Genomic DNA, 22,831 nt, shown 5'->3' on the forward strand with positions numbered 1-22,831 from the left:
ACTAACCAGGGCAAGTGAGAGAGACCCTATCTCGGAATACAATAAAAAGGGCTGGAGATATAACTCAGTGATAGAGTGCCAGTTGAGAGGGACTATGTTCAAGTCTCAGTGTGGAAGGGTGGGGGAGGGGAGGCTAAGATCTGAGATAAAATAGGAAACCAGCAGGTAAATCAAGACAGTCTGTGAGGAAGGAAGAATATTTCAGCTGGGAAAAAGAGTTTAATGACATCAAATGTTACGGGAGGAAAGGAGAGTTAGAAAAAGCAAAACATCATTAAATTTTACAAACAGGCATTATTTGGGAGGAAAACAGCCCACCCCCAGGGAATCACTCAACCAGAGCAGTTCTCTCTGTAAATGCTACTGAAACCAGAAGTGGCCACCTGTAATTCCAGCTACTTGGGAGGCTGAGGCAGGAGGATCACAAACTAGAGTACACTTTGGCAATTTAGTGGAACCCAACCTCAAAATTAATAAAAAAGGGCTAGGGACATGGCTCAGTGTTAGAGCACCCTGGATTCAATCCCAGCACCAAACATATATAAATAAAAACTGTATATTTCAAAATAACTGCCAATTATGCATGCCTATCAGTCTAAACCTGAGTTGCTCATACTATGGAAATCAACAGAAGCTGGAGGACAAATATGATACATCCATTTTACTAGTTTTACAGAAAAAAAATTTCAAATAATTTAGCCAGTAAGAAACTTATCTATATCTATAATAAAACAAACAAATCAGATTTGGAGATAGATGTCCCACCCCTCTCTTCCTTCTTACCCAATCAGCTGAATTCTACCTGAACCAATCTTATTTTGAGAGTTTCCTTTATGTTCTTTCTTGTTGCTTTTTCCTTTCTTTCTTTTCAATAGTAACAATAACAACTATTATCATCATCAACAGTAGCAACCACCATTTACTGAGCACTTATGATGTGTCATGTGAGTGAATTAAAAACTTGATACACATCATTGCACTTAACCCTCACAATAACTATGTGAAGTAAATAAGCAATATTGTCTTCACTTTATGAATAAGGAAACAGTTATCCAACCTATCTGTGCTAATCAGCTAGTAAGTGATGAAGCTGGATTCTAATCCCTGGGTCTCATCTCTGAGTCCACACCTTAACTACTTAGTACATTATTTCCTTTGCCTTCAATTTGCTCAGACTCTTTTTTCCTCTCTATTTCTCCCTACCCACCCTTGTTCGTTGTTGCTGCTTATCACTACTGTACAATTTTGTTATTCCCTTCACTGTCTCCTAGTATCATGGTCTCATTTACTGCCTCTTTTCTACTCATTTCTTTTTTGGGGGGTGAGGTGGGGTACTGGGGACTGAACTCAGGGGCACTTGGCAACTGAGCCACATCCCCAGTCCTATTTTGTTATTTTATTTAGACAGGGTCTCACTAAGTGGCTTAGTGTCTTGCTTTTGCTGAAGCTGACTTTGAACTGACAATCCTCCTGCCTCAGCCTCCCGAGCCACTGAGATTACAGGTGTGTGCCTTTGTGCCCAGCCTCTCATTTCTTTCCTGGCATCAGTAATGGCCTCAAACTTGTGGTCCTCCTGCCCAAAACAAGCCTCCCAAGTCCCTAGTATTATGGGCATGTGCCATGACACCCAGCTGTTAGAAATTTGATTCAACGAGCAGGCAGCTATTTGATACACCCCGAATGTGACTGTGCCCACAACCCAGGCTACCTATCTGACTCTTACCTCATCTCTTAAGACATAGTTTAGATCGTCAGTTATTTTCTTAAAGTGAAGTGACTGAAATTCATCTCAGATAATGAAAACTTTTATGCTGGGTATGGTAGCTCACACCAATAATTCCAGAAGTGTAGGAGACTGAGTCAGGAGGATCACAAGTTCAAAGCCAACCTCAGCAATTTAGCAAGACCTGGTCTCTTAAAAAAAAAAAAAAAAAAAAAAATATATATATATATATATATATATATATATATATATATATATATATATATATTTTTTTTTTTTTTTTTTTTAGGACTGAGAATGTGGCTCAGTGCTCCTGGGGTTTAATCCCTGGTACCAAAAATTCAAAACTTTTCTACACTATGAAATGTTACCATAAATAATGGGTAATTTCCTTTAGATAACCTTGGACAGCCACATTCAGGGTGTATCAAATAGCTGCCTGCTCGTTGAATCAAATTTCTAATAGCTGGGTATCATGGCACATGCCCATAATACTAGGGACTTGAGAGGCTAGGGCAGGAGGACCACAAGTTTGAGGCCAGCTTGGGCAACTTAGTGAGACTGACTAAAAAAAAAAAAAGGTATTGGAGATATAACTCAGTGGTAGGGTACTTGCATGAGGCGTTGGGTTCAATCTCCAGTACAATGCACATACACACCCCCCAAAAAAATTATGATAAGATTTTCCTCAAGAATCACAGACTATAAAATAGGATTGATGGGCTGGGAGTATAGTTCATTGACAGAGGGATTACTCAACATTTGCAAGGCCCTGGGTTCAATTTCTAGTACCATCAAAAAAAAAAAAAAAAAAAAAAAGACTGCTTTAAAATATAGCTTATTTGTAGTTTGTTTTTGTCAAATATTTTGATATACAATTTAAACTATTTCTACTTTGAAGATTTGTCATTTTCCTATGCTTTCACCAAAATGGAAATTCCTGTACTAGAGAATTGACAGAAAAGGGAGACAAAAGGAACTAGAAAGAAGAGCTCAGCCCTGCCTTGCACTTGATAGGTAACTAAGTAAACACATCAGCTCTTAGAACTTCCTTATTGACCTACTCTGTCACCTGACAAAAGTCCTTGTAGGTTATGGATATTTAGGAGAGGGTGTGCCTCACCTTTGGAATTTGCTCAAAACTGGTCCTGTTTAGCAGATTAAGCCTTGCTGATAGTATGGGCAGGGTGCCAATCCACCTTCTGCACTCCAGCAATCCTGTGTATCTCCAGCTGACTCATATGCTGAATGGTTATTTATGAATACAGAATCTTCGAATTAAAGAAACCTAAGAAATTACCTACTCCAAACCCTTCATTAGAAAGATAAGAAACTAAAGCCCAAAGGGGTTAACTGGCAAGTTTAATAGGGTAGTGCTCAAATTAGAATCCACATCACCTGATTTCCATTCTAAAATTCTTGCCACATGCCTTGGTACTTGGCAGTGACCTGGGAGTGGAATCACTAGTAACTGTGTGTTCCTTTGAAGCGACAACTCTTATTTTCTGGTTTCTAGATAATAATCTATACTCCACAGACACATACTTCCTCCCTACAGACATTTCGCTTGCTTATCTTTCTAGCTAAAAACATTTATAAACTTAATTTTAAGCCAGGTGTGGTAGTATATTCCTCTAGTCCCAGTTAGGCTGAGGTGTGAGGCAGAATTGCTTGGGCTCATGAGTTCAAGGCCAGCCTGATCCACATAGTGAGGCCCTGTCTCAAAACAAACAACAAAAAACATTTCATCTTAATACTACATTTAAGTGCTCTACTGAACTTTGTTAATCTAATTCTTGGGGACTCCATCTCCTCTCCCTGCACTGTGTGAGAAGATAGCAGTTCATTTCTGAAAGTTACACAAGGCTGAATATCTCAAGCAGTTTGACAACTGTGATATGAGATACAGGGAAACTAGGACAAGTCATCAAAAATGCCCTGGGGCCAGGCATGATGGTATGAGCCTGATATTCAGGAGTTTGAGGCCAGAGGATTAGCAATTTAGCAAGACCCTGTCTTGAAATAAAACAATAAAGAGCTGGGGATGTAGCTCAGTGGCAAAGTGTAACTGGGTTTAATTCCTAGTACCTGCACTCCTCTACCCTCCCTGCAAAAAAGTCCTGGGGATGAAACCCAGGGCTCCATTCATTCAAGGTCAGAGCTCTACCACAGAGTAACTCCTTCATCCTAGAGGACACATTTTGGTGTTTGTACTGGGGATTGAGCCCAGGGGCACTCTACCACGGAGCTATATTCCTGCCCCTTTTATTTTTTATTTTGAGACTGGGTCTAAGTTTTTCAAGATGGCCCCAAACTTGCAACCTTCTGCCTCAGCCTCCTGCCTCAGAGTTGCTGGGATTACAGGTGTGTACCACTGTACCTGAATCTAGAGGAAACATTTTAAAGATGAACTAATGGATGGTTAATACTTGTGGAAAAGAAAGTTTTTTTTTTTCCCACTTAAATTTTCTTTTTTTAATTTATTGTTGGTTGTTCAAAACATTACATAGTTCTTGATATATCATATTTCACACTTTGATTCAAGTGGGTTATGACCTCCCATTTTTACCCCATATACAAATTGCAGAATCACATCATTTACACTTCCATTGATTTATATATTGCCATACTAGTGTCTGTTGTATTCTGCTGCCTTTCGGAAAAGAAAGTTTTGTTATCAATGTTAACAGTTTGTAGTTTCAGGCCCAAATTAATCCTGAACTACCCTCAAAGCCCTACCAAAAGTATTTTTTAAATTTCTCCATTTAAGCAAAATATTCTTCCTTAAGTAAGGTTTCTTCATTCAATCCTAGTGATTGATGTTATACCAGTTGGCTGACTGGTATCAACAAAACTGAAAAGTTATGATATGATGTACAGGAATTAGGCACTCAAAGGTCATAAGCTTCTTAGCCCAGGAAGAAGTTAGTCATCCATCAGTGGCTGCCCATATTTCTAGTCTGATCAAATGGCAAAAAGAATGGCAAGAAACATGCTTGAACACCTGTATCACAGTACTTTTCTATATGACTTACTGTTTGCTCAAATGGCTACATAATTATTTTATTACTTTAGATTCATTTCTTCTGAAAAATATTTTCATAAAAATGTATAGACTGAAACATAAAGCTAAAAGAAACTTTTTACTGTCATTTCTTTATTTCAGCAGAAAAATGAAGTGCCCCCAGGTTTAATCCCCAGTTAAAAAAAAAAAAAAAAAAAAGACACCTCAGTGACCTGTATTTGAGTTTTAAAAATTTTTACTTTTTTGTACAGAGGATTGAACCCAGAGATGCTTAACCAATGAGCCATATTCCCAGCCAGTTTTATTTTCTATTTTGAGACAGGGTCTCAATAAGATGTTTAGGGCCTTGCTAAATTGCTAAGGATACCCTCAAACTTGTGATCTTCCTGTCTCAGCCTCTCAAGCCCCTTATAGGCATGCACCACCATGCCCAACTGCTATATTCAGGGCATTTAATTACATTTTAATTCTTTGTAAATTGATAACCATGGGGCTGAGCTCTGGAATCAAGAGCAATCTATTTTAGAAATTCAGCTCTGCAGCCTGGGCAAATTATTCACATTATTTGTACCTCAATTTCTTCATCTGTGAAATAGGGAAAATACCAGCCATCTTGCAGGGCTGTTTGCAGATTAAATAGAAGATATTTGCAAAAGCATCATATATATATACAATAACCCCCTTATCCAAGATTCTGCTTTCTGAACTTCCAGTTACTTGAGGTTTCAGTTACCTGTAGTCAACTTTATATAAAAATACTGAATGGAAAATTGCAGAAATAAGCAATAATCATAAGTTTTAAATTATACACAATTCATTCTGAGAATCGTGACAAAATCTTTCACTGTCACGCACTGTCCATCCCAGGATATAAACCCTTTATCTAGAGTATCCACATTGTATATGCTACCCACTCATTAGTCACTTTGATAAGCACTTAGTTATCAGAGTCACCGTGTCCCAGTGCGTGTATTCAAGTAACCTTTGTTGTACTTAATAATGGTCCCAAAGTACAGAAGTAGCAATGCTGGCAATTCAGATATACCAAAGAGAAGCTGTAAATAGGGTTCCCCTTAAGTGAAAAAGTTGCAGTACAGTCAGATGCAGTGGCACACATCAGAATGCCTGCTATGAGGAAGCTGAGAATGAAGGATCCCAAAGTTCAAGGTCAGCCTGAGCAATGTAGTAATACCCTGCCTCAAAAAAAGGTGGGATGTACTTCAGTGGTAGAATACCCCCAGCTCTCTGAAAAACAAAACAAAACCAAAAAAATCCCAAACCATAAAAGAACACATTCATATATATTATTACAATATATTGGGTATATTTATTTTATTATTATTTATTATTAATTTCTTACTGTACCTAATTTATCGATTAAACTCTATCATATGTATGTATGGGGCAGGGGGAACATTATATATAGGGATTGGTACTGTGGTTTTTGGTATCTACTGTGGGGGTGATCTTGGACCCTACTCTATTTCCTTTAGACCACTTTAAAAATACTTACTCTATACATAGCCAAATACTCTGTATAAGCATATCTATCTTCAGATTCCATAAATCCTGGATTACGTAAAAGAATAAACCGGGTATGGTGGCAGACACCTGTAGTACCAAGTGGTACCAACAATAACAACAACAAAAAACCCAACAGAACAAAGCTAGACATATGCCTAAAAATTCTGTTACTCCTTCCAGAATTCTGTGGTTACAGGGCTTCATCAAGATTTTACAATAAATAGACATATTCCCAAAATTAGTTCCAGTGGTGCTTGGTGGGAAGGGGGTTGTCTGGCTAAGTGTTGGGGGTGGTAGGATCCTGGCTATCAGTGGCTGCATTAGGCCTGAGAAGGGGTGAAGTTTAGTAGGATCTGCCAGGAGTGTGACACCCAGGAAGAGCCAGCTGGAATGTGGCAGCAAGGGGTGGTACCTCAGAAGCAAATTTGAAGAGAAGAGGCAGCAAGACTAAAAGTGTGGACTTTGGGATGCCCCATTACTCCTAGTTCATGGTGCTTACATGTATAAAGGAAAATCATGTGATGCAGAGTCTCCCTTTCTTTTTCATTAACATTTTTTTACATATAGTGGCTAAAATCCGGTGTTTATCAAAAGAGATGCAGCCAGAATTAGGGCAGGCAGGGAAAAGAAGGGTGGTGGGATGTAGTTGAGATAACCTGAATCTTTATATGCTAAGGCTTGTATTATAGACAGCAGGGACAACTGTTTCAGTCCAGGATTGGAAAGGATGGTGGAAATTGAGCACACCTGTTTCCCACCTGGGGCAACAGATCCATTAGAGGCAGAGAGAAGCAGTGAGCAGGCCACTCTTGTTTCATGTTTCTCTCGCTTTCCCACTTGCTCCTGATGTCTCAAGTCTTTTAACTTCTTGTTCCCCTCTTTTCATTCCATTCTATATTCTTGTAAGTATTATTCCTATTTTTAATGTTTGTTGGATTATATATACTTCATGGTTCTCAAGGAAGTCCAACTAGTGTGTAGTGTTACACCCCCTCCCCCAACTCATGGCCCTGGTCTGCAGTAGAGAAAAGGTGGTTCACTCCTGGTCTAACTTGATCTAGATTAGAGTTGCCCACGGGATGCCCTGTCACTGCCAAGTGACTAATCAGCTGATCTCTTTCCAATCCTCCCAAACACTTATCTTGGAAACATCTCTCTGTCCAAACCTGATAATCTCTGTATACACAGATAAGAGGTGAAACTTCTTTTCTCAACAGGTGTTTCAGCAAATGAAATAATAAGCTGCTTTTTACCCAGGTGAGATTCTAAGAGAACCCTAGTTGTTCTTAGGAATATAAATACATGTAAATACATGGTCTTTGTTTCTCTGTATCCCTTCAAAAGAAAATAGAAAGGGGGAGTATGACCTCAGTAAAAATATTTTCCTGCTACTTTTCTCTTCCCATTTTCCCTTCTGGGAATTAAACCGAGGCGCTTTACCACTGGACCTTATCCTCAGTTCTTTTTATTTTGTTTAAATTTTGAGACAGGGCCTTGCTAAGTTGATGTGGCTGGTCTCAAACTTGAGATTCTCCTGCCTCAGCCTCCCAAGTTACTGGGATCACAGGCATGGGCTGCAGTGCCCAGCTTTTCCTGCTACTACATATGCAATGTTTTTTCTTCTACACCCACATACATTTGTAGCAGTTCTTCCTTTAGTAAATGAAAAAATAAGTAAAAACAGGTGAAGTCAAACACTGGATTTTGTTAAGCCCTGTGTCACCTTAAGAACTTGAAATTGGCCTAAATAAAAATCATTTTATTTTCAGTGATAGAACCCCTGCTGAGCATATACAAGGCCCTGGGTTCAATTCCCAGCACTCCACAAAAAGAAAAATTTAAAAACAAGATTTCACAGACAATGCAGTACAAAATGTTCTTTATTCTCTCACTAGAGCATTTATTAATAGAAGTGCTTACAGTGTAGTTTTTTTTTTTTTTGGAACAGGGTCTCAAAATTAACTAAGTTGCTGAGGCTGGCCTTGAACTTGCAATCCTTCTATCTCACATCCAGAGTTGCTGGGATTACAGGTACGTGCCACCATGCATGGTGGGAGCAGGGTATTTTATTTGATACATTTTTGATTCAATTAAGTACAAATATCTTGTTTCATGTTTCAATGAAATGAATTGGTTTTCTGTTTTTTTCTGTTTTTCATGTACAATAGGTGAAATACAACTAACTAAAAAATGACTGCTAAAGCCTGGCATGATGGCACATGCCTGTAATCCCAATGGCTTGGGAAGCTGAGGCAGGAGGATCACAAGTTCAAAGCCAGCCTCAGCAACTTAATGAGGTCCTAAGAAACTTAGAGAGACCCTTGCTCAAAATAAAAACTAAAAAGGGCTGGGAATGTGGCTCTGTGGTTAAGTGCCCCTGGGTTCCATCCTAGGTACCAAAAATAAAATAAAATAAAATAAAATAAAAAATAAAAAATAAAATGCAGCTTCCCAATTTCTGAAGGGGGGGGCATGCCTTGACATCATGCTGCTGAGAAAGTATAGGAGGGACTGATTCAAAGCAAGAATAGAACCAGAGTTGGGGGTGTGGCTCAACAGTAGATGGCTTGCCTGCTTGTCTCTGAAGTGGAAGGCCCTGGGTTCCATCCCCAACAGGGCAAAACAAAACAATCACCAAATTCAACATTATACTTGCTAATGTCTACAAAACCTTTTCTGGCTGAGAATGATCATTCTGTCACTTCTACTTCATTATTAGTAGGTGGGTTGTCTCTATAGGGTCATTTTACACAGAGTAAAGATTGTTGTTTTCCTTTAACACTTTATGATTGTTACTTCATGTTATCAGGAGCAGAGAACAAAGCAGCACATAGTTGCCCACTAATATTCATGCCTGCACTAGAGTCTCAGACTAGTAACTAACATTTATTGGAATATTTCCTTGAGCAAGACATTGTAAGCACTTTGCAAACATTAACTCTCACAACAACCCTAAAATGGGATACCCTCATTTTACAGCACAGAGAGGTTTACTTACTTACCTAAAGCTACTGAGCCAGTTAGTAGCAGAGCTGGGATTTCAATCCAGACCTCTGGCTCCAGTTTGTTTTTAAACTACTCGGCTGTATTACCTCTTTGGTGCCTCAGCCTTCCCCAGGTGACTACATGTACATGCATAACCGGGGTCATTCATGAAAATCTGAGCCTTGAATCCATGACCTTATAGAATTTCCTACCTCTCCTTCTGGCTACCCAGTATTTTTCCTTTCCATTTCACAAATCAAACTTCTTCTAACTCTGCTTTAAACATACCACCCCCTGCTCAAAATATTCCATGGTTTCCTACCATTCACAAGATGATAATCTACTTTTTAACTTGGCACTTGAGGCCCTTCACAATCTGTCTTTCTGATCATACTGTTCATTTTATCCCTACGTGAATGGGAGGTTTTTTTTTTTTTTTTTTTTCCCCTCTATGATCACACATAGTTCCTCTTCCTTTTCTGAAGAAGTGTTCAATTAGTGGACTACAGTATATTCACAATGTTTTGCAACTATCTCCAAGACCTAATGCTAAAGCATTTCTATGATCCCAACAAGAAACCCCATACTTTAGAGCTGACTCTCCCAACTCACCCCTCCAGTTCCAGGCAACTGCCAATCTATTTTTTGGTTTTCAATGGACTTACTTATTTTGGGTATTTCATATAAATGAAACCAAGTAATTTGTGTGTGTGTGTGTGTGTGTGTTTTTTACTTAGCATAATATTTTCAAGGTTTCTGTGTGTTGTAGCATGTATTAGTACTTCATTCATTTTTATAACTTAATAATATTCCATTGTATGTATGAAATATTCATCAGTTGGTGGACAGTTGGGTTATTTCTACTATTTTTTTTTTTTACATGATGCCTACACTTTATTTATTTTTATTGGTGCTGAGGATCCAACCCAGTGCCTCACACATACTAGGCAATCACTCTACCATTGAACTACAACTGCAGGCCTATTTCTACTTTTTAGAAATTATAATAATACTATGAACATTGAGTTTTTAGCCATTATAATAATACTATGAACATTTGAGTGCAGGAGGCTAAGGCAGGAGGCTCCCAAGTTTGAGACCAGCCTGGGTAACAGACCAGACAGACCAATCTGTCTCAAAGTTTAAAGGAAAAGGTAGGGCTGGGTACGGTGGCATATGCCTGTAATCCCAACAACCTGGAGGCTGAGGCAGAAGGATTGTGAGTTCAAAGCCAGCCTCAGCAAAAGTGAGGCACTAAGCAACTCATTGAGACCCTGTCTCTAAATAAAATACAAAATAAGGCTGGGGATGTGGCTTCAGTGATTTGAGTGCCCCTAAATTCAATCCCCAGGACCCCTTCCCACCAAAAAAAAAAAAAAAAAGTAAAGGGTAGGGGATATAGCTCAGGGGTAAACCACTGAGTTCTATAACAAAGGGGGAAAAGGAAAAAAAAGCTATGAACACTTAAGTACAAGGTTTTGTCTGAGCAGTTCTTTTCAGTATATCCCTAGAAGTGGAATTGCTAAGTCATATGGTAACTTTAACTTTCTGAGAAACTGCCATACTGCTTTCCACAGAGGCGGAACAGTTTTATATTCCCATTAGCGATGCTTGAGAGTTCTAATTTCTCCACGTCCTTGCCAACACTTGTTTTTTTTCTGTTGTATTTTTTATTATAGCCATCCTTGTGGGTGTGAAGTGGTATGTCAGTGTGGTTTTGATTTGAACTCCTTTAATGAGTAATGATGTTGAACATTCTTCCATGTGCTTATCAGCCATTTGGTATTTTCTTACAGAACTATCTATTCATATCCTTTGCCCATTCCGGTTTTTGTTTTTTGTTTTGGTGATACCCAGGGTATTTTACCATTGAGCTACACTTCCAGGCCTTTTTATTTTGTATTTTGAGGCAGGTTCATTAGTTGCTTAGTATCTCATTAAGTTGCTCAGACTGGCCTTGAACTTTTGATCCTCTTGTCTCCCATGTTGCTTGGAATGCACAAGTCTTAAATTTTGATCACATCTAATTTATCACGAACCATACCAGTCAGAAATGATCTACTTCTTTCAACATCAGCATCTTAGCATTACTTGATTTGAGGTGAATTTTTGAAAACATAAAAAATTATATATATTTTAGAATCTTACAAAACATACATAAAATTTAATGTATAACAAGATGGCAAAATCTGATGGTGTGGTTCAGTAGTAGCCCTGGGCTCAATTCCCAAACCAAAGCAAAGAAAAACAAAATAACAACAATTAACCTGATCTTCTTGACAGTTTATTAGGCTCTTGGTGGCTTACAGCACTTCCGCTGTGTTGGTGAGCCTGATACTGGGCACACTTGCAAAATTGGCTATACACATGTAAAAAATAAATGTATGTGGGTTGGGGGGTGCAGCCTGGCTTAGTGGTACAATGCTTGTCTAGGCTTGATCTCAGCACTAGGTGGGAGGGAATATTCATTGCTATCTAGGAGTTTGTATGTTTGCCTTTAACTTCCTTTTTTTGGGGGGGGGAGTACTAGGAATTGGATTTGCACACATTATCTGCACATAAATCCTTTACTTTTCACAGTGCTTTACCACTGAGTTACATCCCCAGTCCTTATTTTATTTTGAGACTATCTCACCAAGGTACAGAGGCTGGCTTTGAACTTGTGATCCTCCTGCCTCAGCCTCCCAAATTGCTGAGATTACAGACATGCCCTACTTATTTCCTATTCTTCTTCTTCTTCTTCTTTTTTTTTTGTGGTGCTGGAGATTGAACCCAGGGCCTCATGCATGCTAGGCAAGTACTCTACCACTGAGCTACATCCCCAGCTTATTTCCTATTCTTTCAGAGAGCCAATGATCAGGAAGAATTAAAAAGTAGAGTTAGATTATCCTTTAGTTAAAGAATGAAGATTTCTAGTTATTTAAGGTTCATCATTTTCAGGCAAGGTCCCAGTATGTCTGTACTTCAACTCTAATCAATCTTTTCTACTTCTGGCTTACTAGGAGCCCTGGGCTCAATTCCCAGCACCAAAACAAAGCAAAACAAAGCGACAGCAATAAAAAACAAAACAAAACAACAACAAAAAACAACAACACAGAGAACAACACTTGAAGAAATCTGTCTGAGGTATATGCTATAGGGACCTAAGAGGGTACTAAGGCACTATTCCAGTTGGCTTCTGCTTGCTGGCCTGTAAACAGTAGTTTTATGGACAGTAATCCAGAGTAGTGTCCAAGTCCATCTGAGTTTAGAATTGCTATCATAGCAGAAATTGGAAACTCAACTATAAGCCACTTGCCACACCTACATGGATACCATTTCTCATTATAGAATACAAATATACTGAAATAAAAACTTTAGCCTTCTGGAATTTAATATCCCAAGATTTGCACACATTATCTGCACATAAATCCTTTAGTTTTCACAGTGAGTTCTTTATTGCCTGCAACATTACTATCTTACCATATGTAAATTATGTAGCAGATATGACCACGTATGGTTTTCTTACGAAAATGCCATAGCAACCTGAACACTTGGTACTAAAAAACATCTTTAATCAACAAAAGCTTTTTATTCTTAATTTAAACTTAGCCTGTAGTTGGAAATAAATGGTCTACTTGAAGACTTTATGTGAACTAAAATCAAAATCTGGGGCTAGGGTTGTGGCTCAGTGATAGACTGCCTAGGCTCCACAAGTTCAAAGCCAGCCTCAGCAACTTAGTGAGGCACTGGATTCGATTCTCAGCCCCATTTATACATAAATGTCCATCGACAATTTTAAAAATATTAAAAAAAATCAAAACCCAGGTCTGATCATTTCTGACTTAATCTTCTACCCACTCTCTGATAAACTGTCCTTATAGTTAGAAAGAGATGGCATATATATCTGTTACTAACAACAGCCACACACGTATGTGGTTCTTATACAGAATCCTTTATTCAAGGTGTCTAGAGCTTCATGCATTCCACTGATCTTCAAAACTATTGACTGAGGGCTGGGGCTGTAGCTCAGTGGGCAGAGCACTTGCACTGGGTTTGATCCTTAGTACCACATGAAAATATACAAATAAAATAAAGGCATTCTATTCATCTACAATTACAAAAAAAAATTAAAACAAAACACAACACAACACAACTACTGACTGAATAGGAGCTACTTTGATTTAAAAAAAAAACAAAACAGTGTGAGTATCTCAAGTCAAATAGAAATTCTTATCCAGAAATTACTCATCCTTTCTTCTCCATTTAATGTTTTATTCTCCCTGCCCCCTTCCTGTTTTGAAAACAGGCAAGAAATAAGGACACCTTTTGAACTATACAAATTATAGATAGCTGTGGAGCATCTAAGAAGCTATTATTGTTTTACCAGGAGAACTCCTAGTGGGTTCCTGGTACTTGATTTAGGCAACTGTTGGGAAAACCAATCTGTCTCTCTCTTTCCCTCTCTGTCTCTCTTTTACACACACACACACACACACACACACACACACACACACACCTTAAAAAATATGCTTGGGAAGTTTTTTTTTTTTTTTTTTTCCTTTAGGGGCACTCTACCACTAAGCTGGCCTTGAACTTGTGATTGTTTTGCTTCAGCCTCTTGAATAGCTGGGATTATAGGTACCTGGCTTGGAGAGGATTCTTTACTTTGACATTATAAAAGCCTTCCCTGACACCTGCAACTGGGACACCTGATTTTTGTTACAGCTAAGTCACAGTTATTAAGTGTATTAAGAAAAATGTAAGGAGATCAATTAGGAGTGTTTTATTGTTCAAGGTGGTTGACACAAGACAGAAGGAAAGATGGAGCCATTAGTCCAACCACCTTATGAAAAAATTCTGTATCTGACCTCATTAAAAGCATGAAGCAGTTGGTGCATGTTATGATAGTTAAAAGACAATGACAATCATGATCTTAACAATATTACTTGATAACACTATCAACTTCTGAAGAATAACAATAGATACCAGCTAATGGGGGAACACCAAACCACAAAGAATAATCTAAGAAAGTTTAGATTATTCCTAAGATCATAGCACACAACAACATTTCAAAAAGTTTAAGATCCTATTATAACCTCAAGTATTACAAAATTCATGAAGGAAAACCTACCCGAGTCATCCTCAAATTCTAGGGGTAATTAATAGAATCTGGAAGTCTTGTTAAAAGACGGATTCCTGCATCTCTTGTCAGTTTCTCATTCTCCAGGTCTGGGGCAGACCCAGAAACATGCACTTGTAAGTTCCCAAGAGATGCAGATGCTCTTAGTTCAAAGATCACACTTTTAATGTCCTTAGAAAGGGAGAAGATTAATGTTTACTGAGAGGAAAGGGAAAAAACAATTATTTAAAACTGTCTTGGGTCAGGCTTAGTCAGGTGTTTACATAGTTTTCATACATTTAGTGTTCATGGCATCCCAATAAGCAATGGTTCTCAATAGTTTCCAGAGGAGAGGAGAATGAGCCCGTCACACAAAGGGCATGCCTAAGAAGTCCTTTAGAAATATAAAATTAAATTTTTTGATGACTGTATTATTTTAAAAATTCATATGAATTTTGCATTGTTTGAAAATACTGCTTGCTTTTGCAAATTAAATATAATTCTAATTTTTTTTTTTTATTACATTAAGGTTCTTAACTCTTAGTCTCAATACTTTAGTAAAATTGGTCTTTGGGACATGAAAAAATGATGGCTTGAAAGGTTAGTACATATTTGATCCAGAACTTGAAGCTAGGCCTACGGGTCTTTAAAAACAATCACAAATTAATACCTTATTCTGCCACCCAACCCTCATCTACCCGAAAGGTCTATCTGATTTTTTTCTCCTACTCTTTTTGAAGGCTATTCTATTGTTCTAGCCAAAGTGTATTATTTATTGTTCCTCAGATTTTTCTCACTTTTCCTGATCTCCACACATATGCTCATTATTCTTTGTAGTTGGCAAGCACCCCCTTTCAACTCTACCTGATTGGAATCTTTCCATCCTTTTTAAGGCCCTGCAGAAATGCCATTTTCCCCTCTGAAAACCAAATACCATTTCTGTAAGGCTGCTGGACTGAACACAAGTGAGTTCCCATGGTTGCCCAGACATGCTTCAATGCCAGTGGGTATGTAATTTTCTCGAAAATTAGCTTGGGCAAATAATCTCAAGGGCCCTAATTACATGTCTTTGCAAAGAGATGCTTCTGTTTGACAATAAATTTATACTAGAATTCAAAACATGAAGTTTTGTACAATGTAAGATCTTGAAGTAAGAAAAAGTCATGAAAAATATATTTAAAGGAAATTCTCAAATAAGTTTTAGGCGATGATGAAATTTATGGCTATGAATTAGCATAAAATCTAAAAATGAAGAAGCAGTAGACTTTTAGAGTTGGAAGGGCCCTTGAAAGTCATTTAGGACACTTCCCCTATGTTATAGTAAAATTTCTGGATCCTGCTTTATATTATGATCATAAGTCCCATTTGTTTAGTTAATTCTATTTAATTTCCAACTAGTTGTTGTATGTATATATGTATATATGTGTATGTGTGTGTGTGTATATACATCTATATATTTTTAATATCTTAATTTTGTTTGTTTATTTTTATGCGGTTCCAAGGATTGAACCCAGTGCCTCACTTGTGAGAGGCAAGTGCTCTTTCACTGAGCCACAACCCCAGTCTGGTTTCTTTATATTTTGATTTTAAAGCTACCTGAAGAAAGTTTTTTGCACTGAATAATGAATTTTTCCTGAAGAGTCAGTTGTGACTTTGGTCCAAAGGGAACTAAACCACATGATCTCCTTTGATTTTAAAGGTCCCTAACATTAGTGATGCTAATTCTGAATCTCTGAGGAGTGCATTCTTATCCCCAACTGCAATTTTTGATCAGCCTGACAGCTAAGCTACAGATATGGCTAAGACTAGGGAACACTCATACTTAGCACTGTGGCCATCTGCTCCATTTGGCCAGCTCTAGCTTTGGACACTGAGAGGTATCTCGTGTTGAGCACATCTTGGTTTAACCATGGAGAATGAAGAAAAAAATTATCAAGGGCATTTCTTTTCCACCCCCACTCGCTCTTCCCAATTAAACTATGACCAAAAGCAGATACCAGAAGAGTCCAGCAGAACTGAGTGTGATCTTAGGCAAGTTATTTAACCTTTGTAGGCCCTCATTTCCTATTTGTACTGTAATTATCTTATGGATAATTGGCAGGTTTCACCAGGGAGTTGCCTGTGGAGCATTTAGGATAATGTCTGGTTTACAGCAAAATCCTTAATAAATGCCAGCGGTTACCACTATCAATAAAGAGCAGTAACATTAACATAATCAATATGAATTAGATTCTGTCTTCTTTTTAATGGTACTGGGGAATGAACCCAGGAGCACTCTATTACTGAGCTACATCCCTAGTCCTTTTTTTTTTTTTTTTTTTTTTTGATACAGGGTCTCACTAAATTACTTAGGCTGGCCTTGAACTTGTGATCCTTCTGCCTCAGCCTCCCAAATTGCTGGGATTACAGGAGAGTGCCACCACACCCAGCTGCTGCTGCTTAATGCCTTTTCTGAAGAACTGAAAGGTGGCCATGTGGCTAAAGGTTGTGAACTTGCTTGACGCGAGGCTGGAGCAACAGGCAGGGGCTTACCAGCCATGTATGGAAGCCCCTGAAGGGTTCTGAGCAGAAGAGGCACAGCATCGGCTCACTCTGGATGCTTTTGGAGAGTGGACTGGAGGGGGCAAGAAGAGAATTAGAGACCAGTCAGGAGGCTGCTTGGGTGTTTCTAATGAGAGATGGCTGGTGACTGTGGTAATGGAGAAAAGTAGATGAATTTGAGACACAATTTGGAGGTCATTTTGATAAGATTTGGTGACTGGAATGTGAGGAGTGAGTGACAGGAGTATGACAAAGTTGATTCTTTGGTTTCTGGCATGAACAGCTGTGTAGATAAAAGTGTGTACAGAATCTACCTTTGAAACAATTGAGATTCCTTCTTCTCTCAGTGCAACCCCCCTCCCAATCCCCTCCTCCAAGTCATTAGAACATCCTGTCTAAATCATTGTTTTTTATCATTAGTTTCCCTAGCTCTTGTCTATGACTACTTTAAATCACCCTATACTATTGCTGGATGCAGTGGTAAATTTCTATGATTACAGCAAGTTGGGAGGCTGAGCAGGAAAATTGCAAGAGCGAGGCCCTCAGCAACTTACAGAGACCCTGTCTCAATATTGGGGGGGGGGAGGGTGGAACATAGCTCAGTGATAAAACACCCCTGGTTCAATTCCCAGTACCATAAAACAAACAAAAAAATCAAACCACCCTATGCTGTATTATCTTCTCAAATACACTTCCAATCATACTACTTCCCATTCAGAACTCTCCAATGTGGGTGAAGGTGTAGCTCAGTATGTGTTGCCTAGTATGTGTGAAGCCTTGGGTTTGAGCTCCAGCACCATGAAAAAACAAACAAACAAACAAACAAAAAACTCCAATGGTTCCTATCACTTACTTAATTAAGAACTCAATACTTTGTTTTTCACAGCTTCATAACCTAAGTTATAGCCTTCTTTTCTTTTTTTTTGTACCAGAAATTGAACTCAGGAGCTCTGTAACCACTGAGCCACATCCCTAGCCATTTTTATTTTTTATTTTGAGAAGAGGTCTTGCTAAGTTGCTTAGGGCCTCACTAAGTTGCTGAGGCTGGCTTTGAACTTGTGATCCTCCTGCTCAGCCTCCAGAGCTACTGGGATTACAGGTGTGTACACTCAGCTCAGCTTTATTTTCTAATACTTCTTAATTCCTTTTCAATTGAACTGAACTATATTCTGTTCCCTGAATTATCCCACACAGTCTACCCCAGCAACTCTGCTTATGTTCTCCCTTAGGTCTTGCCATTTGTCTCCAGAAACTTTACTCAACTTCTAAAGTTCATTATTTTCAAGATGTCCCATCTTTAAACCTCAGGATGCCTTCTTCCCCTCTTATAGCACTTCAGTTTTTGCCTTTCATTAGGGTTATTAGTGTATTTATCTCATACACATTCCCTACCCCCAACAGACTATAATGCCTTTTGAGTATAGGTACTATTACTTGCTCTGCTCCCACTGCCCTTGCCCTTGCAGGGTTAAGAATACTGCTTTGTCCACAGTAGGTATATTTGTTTTTTTTTTTTTTTTTTTTTAAGAGAAAGTGAGAGAGAGAGAATTTCAATATTTATTTTTCAGTTTTCGGCGGACATAACATCTTTCTTTGTATGTGGTGCTGAGGATCGAACCCGGGCCGCACACATGCCAGGCGCACTACCACTTGAGCCACATCCCCAGCCCGGTATATTTGTTTGAATTTATCTGAAACGATTTATGTTAAGGAGTGTCATGTTAACGAGTGATAAGACCCAAGTTGTTGAAGGGGAGGTTTCCCAGCAACATCTGCCAGCATCAGGGCTCAAGCAAAATTCACCTTCAGCACCAGTCTACCAAATTCCTTGAAATGAAACATAAAATAAATGTACCAACACATACCCTTTTAATAGAATCCTCTGGGTATTCAAAATGCTCCAACACAGCAGTGTGCAAAAACTTACTCTTTTTTAAAAAGTATTAAATATTAAAAATTACAAGGGAGAAGGGGGGTTTAGCTCAGTGGTGTGTACTTAGCATGTGGGAAGACCCCAGGTTCAATACCCAGCCCTGCTCTCTGCTTCCACCACTCAAATGACAGCCTCTAATTCAGAATTTTTCAAACTGCTTTCTGTAATTCATTAATGGATCATGAAATCAATTTAGTGGATCATAAATAATAATAATAAGAAAATAGTAAGGGCAAATATCATTTCCTAAAACTTGTTTGAAATAAAAATATATATATATATATATATATATATATATATACGTGTGTGTTCCGGGTCACTTTGTAAAATATATTTTCTTTCTTTGTTTTTTTTTTTTTTGTAAAATGCATTTCTTACCATAAGTCCTAGTCAGAAAAATTTGAAAGCCAGTCTGCTCCACTTCAAGATCAGCACACAAAACTCAAGTAAGATGTGAACACTGATGATTAAAAGTGATTTACACTTTAAATTTTTTTGTATATGTGGTACTGGGAATTGAACCCAGGGGCTCTTTATCATTGAGCTACATCTCCATCCCTTTTTAATTTTTTTGTTTTAAGACAGGGTCTCTCTAAGTTGCTAAATGCATTATTAAATTGCTAGGGCTGGCCTTGAACTTGCAATCTGCCTGCTTCAGCGTATACAATTTAAAATGTGACTAATACAACTAACTCTCCCCTTCAGAGGTGCTTTTAACTCAAACTGATCTCTAATCAGGAGTAAGCAAATAAGAAATCATTTTGGACAACAGGCCTTCTTGCTACCTCTACCAAGATTTCTTTCAGAGCCTAGCACAGTGGCATCCACCTATAATCCCAGTGATTCAGAAGCTCAAAATTAAAAAAAAATAAGAATTAAAAAAAGGGCTAGGGATGTGGCTTACTGGTAAAGTGCCCTTGGGATCAATCCTCAGTTCCAAATTAAAAAAAAAAAAAAAAATTCCTCCAGGATTCCAGTTCCCTGAGAGAGCTGGGTTCAGAAACCAGGAACTCACTGCTAAAACACTAATATTTCTAGATTACATACACAGAGCGGTAAAATCTTTGTAAGAGATATATATTTAAAACCAAATACACTCCTTCTTCCATGCACATGTCTATCAATTTATATTTACATGTACTTAACCTATGTCTGCAAATACAATCATACATATCTACCTAAAAGAGCTTTAACTGGGCTGGAGTATAGCTCAGTGTTAACTAGTTGCTCAGTTTATGCAAGGCCCCAGGTTCAAAACCCAGAGCTGAAAAAACAAAACAAAACTATAACTAACATGAGGCAACATTAAGCCCAAGTTGATCTAAAATGAGAAATACAATTAATTACTAGTACCGAAAGCAATATTATATTTTAGATAAAAAGGGAAATGGTAGTATGGGCAAGGGGGCTTGGGAATATTACACCAAGTAATGATGAAAAAGAGGGGTAGCACATGGAGCTATTTCCTAATCAGCTGTATGCCCAAGACATAACAGTACATAAAGTAATGCCCAAGAGTGCACAGACAGTATTTGATTATTCAGCACACAAACAACAAATTCCAAGTCCTAATTCCAGCCCTGCTCCATTAAACAGGTTGCCCCTTATAATTTGTCACTACCTGTGTTATGTTTCCATAATTTAATAATTTATAGTTGAGAAATCAACAGTGAGCTTCCTAAGTAATGGATGTAAACACTCTTAATTGCCAATTCCAATAACAACAAATAACTGGGTCAGAAGCAAGGTTCAAAGAGTAGAAAGTTCAAAGCTAATGTGGTACAAAGAAGCCTTTAGATCCGGGTGCTGATAAAATTGGGTTATGCCTGGGTGACACTGAGCAAATTTTACAACCTGAGATCTCTTCTACTTCGGAAACCTTACAATTCTACAAGAGAGGGAAAAAGTGACCTTTATTTGGAAGAAAGGAAAATCATCTTGGTTCTATAGGTTAATAGGCAAATAACAATGATATTAGCTAAGGTTGTTTAAATATGAATTGATGCCTCTTCCATTATCTAGATTGGGTTAACACCCTTTGGTGATATTAAATGTCAACATCTCTACTGACTACTGGAAAAATTCCAAATTTCATTCTGGCAGTTAAGCCCTTCCACATCTGTCCAACCTTGTCTCAAACTTCTTAGGGTTCAGATCTGTAATATTCTGATCTTGCCCCATTTCTGTTTATTTGTCATCCTTTTAGCTTCCACTTCATTCTTCCTACCACTCCCTCAGCTGAAGTTCTACAATCTCCTAGCTAAAGTTTTATATAACCTTCAAAAGAACTTCCACTACTCAAATTATCTATCAGTCATCTATGATCTTGACGTTTACATTCCTACAGGACTTTACAGTAATCCTATGTAGGTGCTGTTATTCTCATTTCATAGATAATCAGGCCCAGAGAGGTTAAGTGGCTTGTCTGGGGTCCCATCATTTGTGAGCAAGCAGCAAGACTGGGTCCAATTCTTTTGCCTTCAAAGTCCACATACTATTTCATTGTACTGTACTGTGCCTCTTCCCCCCCCCCCCTCTCTATATATGCGCCTATAAACCAGTTATAATACAGCTTGTTGTGACATAAATTCAGACACATCACATCCTTTGAACCATACGGGTAATAAACATTTGGAACAGCATGGATAGTTTTTAAGGAGGTTGTTGGTCCTTTTTCCCAAGCTCAACATTAAAATGATATTCCAGGATAAATGACAGGTGGGTAGCAAAGGGGAGGGGCAAGATGGTATAAGAAAATATTAGAAATGGGACACAAAAAAGATGGAAGTGTAATATAAGCTGGCAATGCACAAAATAGATTCAGAATATGGAAGTATGGTATATGGGGCTGAGGAGGCCTGAAGGACTAAAATACCTGAGTTAGGGAGCATATGCCTACCGACAGAAGCACGCATGTGTGGGGGCTGCTAATATGAGATTAGCAATACACATGGCCTGAGAGTGAAACTCAAGAGAGCAACATAATAAAAACAGTTCGTGGGGGCACAGCAGAGCAAGGCTGGACGAGGTGGGGGCACAGAATAAGGGGCCAGAGGGCAGAGCAGGGGTCGAAAAGAAAGGTGAATAGGTTCAAAGGGCACAGTGCCCCCAGACTCGAGACCTGACTTCTGTCTTCCCCTCAGTAAATGGTTGGTATGTTTTAGGATTCACAACTGCACCAAACAGAGCCCTCCTGAGTGGCTTCAGGAAAAGAGGGAGGTCCTGTCCCCATTCCTTCACAATTCCCCGGGGACTCCGCGAGGGGGCGGAGGGAGGCAGGAGGGTCCTTACCCAGGAAGATGGAGATGATGAGCCGCAGCGCCTGTTCCGACGCGCCCAGGGACGTCGCCAACTTGTTAAGGCTCAGCTCCTCAAAACCTGACCGTAGACCCCAAATCGGCTCCACCACCTTTCCCACGTCCCCCTCCACTGCGGACGCCATCTTAACTGCGGGCGCCCACCAGGGACCCCCCCAGTTCAGTGCGCCCCGAATGTGAGCAAAAATGCTGTAGCTTCACCCCCAATTCCGGCCGGGGGCCCGCCCACGGCGTGCGCATTGGCTGCGGGCCCGCCCAGAGTCGCCAGGCCCACCCGATTATTGGTTGAAACGAGCCGAGGGCGGGGCCTAGCGAACAAGGTAGGAAGAAGGCGGGTCTGAACGCTTGTAAGGCAAAGGTGACTCCTACCGAGAGTGAAAACGGGGCAGACCCGGGACGGGCGGGACCTGGAGTCGGGACTCTGGGCTGCTATTGGAAAAGTCTAAAACGCGCGGCATGGTGACTGTTCAACTCAGTCCTAAGTGCTCGGGGGAGGAGTCGGCGCGGGCCAGTGTCCGGCCGGCTCGTTCGCTGCCTTCCCATTGGCTGAGATAGAAGCAGGCGAGAGTCGGGGCGGGGGGGGGGGCGCGTCACCCGACCGCGAGGTTACTCTCGGTCGCCGGCGCGCTGGGGTTACTGGGGCATGTAACGGAGAGGCGGGAATTCCTGATGCAGCTTCACG

The 22,831-nt window shown here is 39.3% G+C and overlaps 1 protein-coding gene across 1 annotated transcript in view; it reads right to left on the reverse strand.

The window, feature by feature from the left end:
* Lpcat3 (lysophosphatidylcholine acyltransferase 3) overlaps positions 1–22,356 on the reverse strand; it is a 46,468-nt gene extending 24,112 nt beyond the window's left edge. Inside the window, exon 1 of the mRNA XM_076854093.1 lies at positions 22,124–22,356. Within this exon, the coding sequence (XP_076710208.1) occupies positions 22,124–22,274 (151 nt within the window). The 5' untranslated portion in view covers positions 22,275–22,356. The remainder of the gene's footprint in view (positions 1–22,123) is intronic.
* Between the last annotated feature and the right edge of the window lie 475 nt (positions 22,357–22,831).

The sequence above is a fragment of the Callospermophilus lateralis genome, chromosome 4, assembly GCF_048772815.1.
Source record: "Callospermophilus lateralis isolate mCalLat2 chromosome 4, mCalLat2.hap1, whole genome shotgun sequence".
NCBI classification, from domain to species: domain Eukaryota; kingdom Metazoa; phylum Chordata; class Mammalia; order Rodentia; family Sciuridae; genus Callospermophilus; species Callospermophilus lateralis.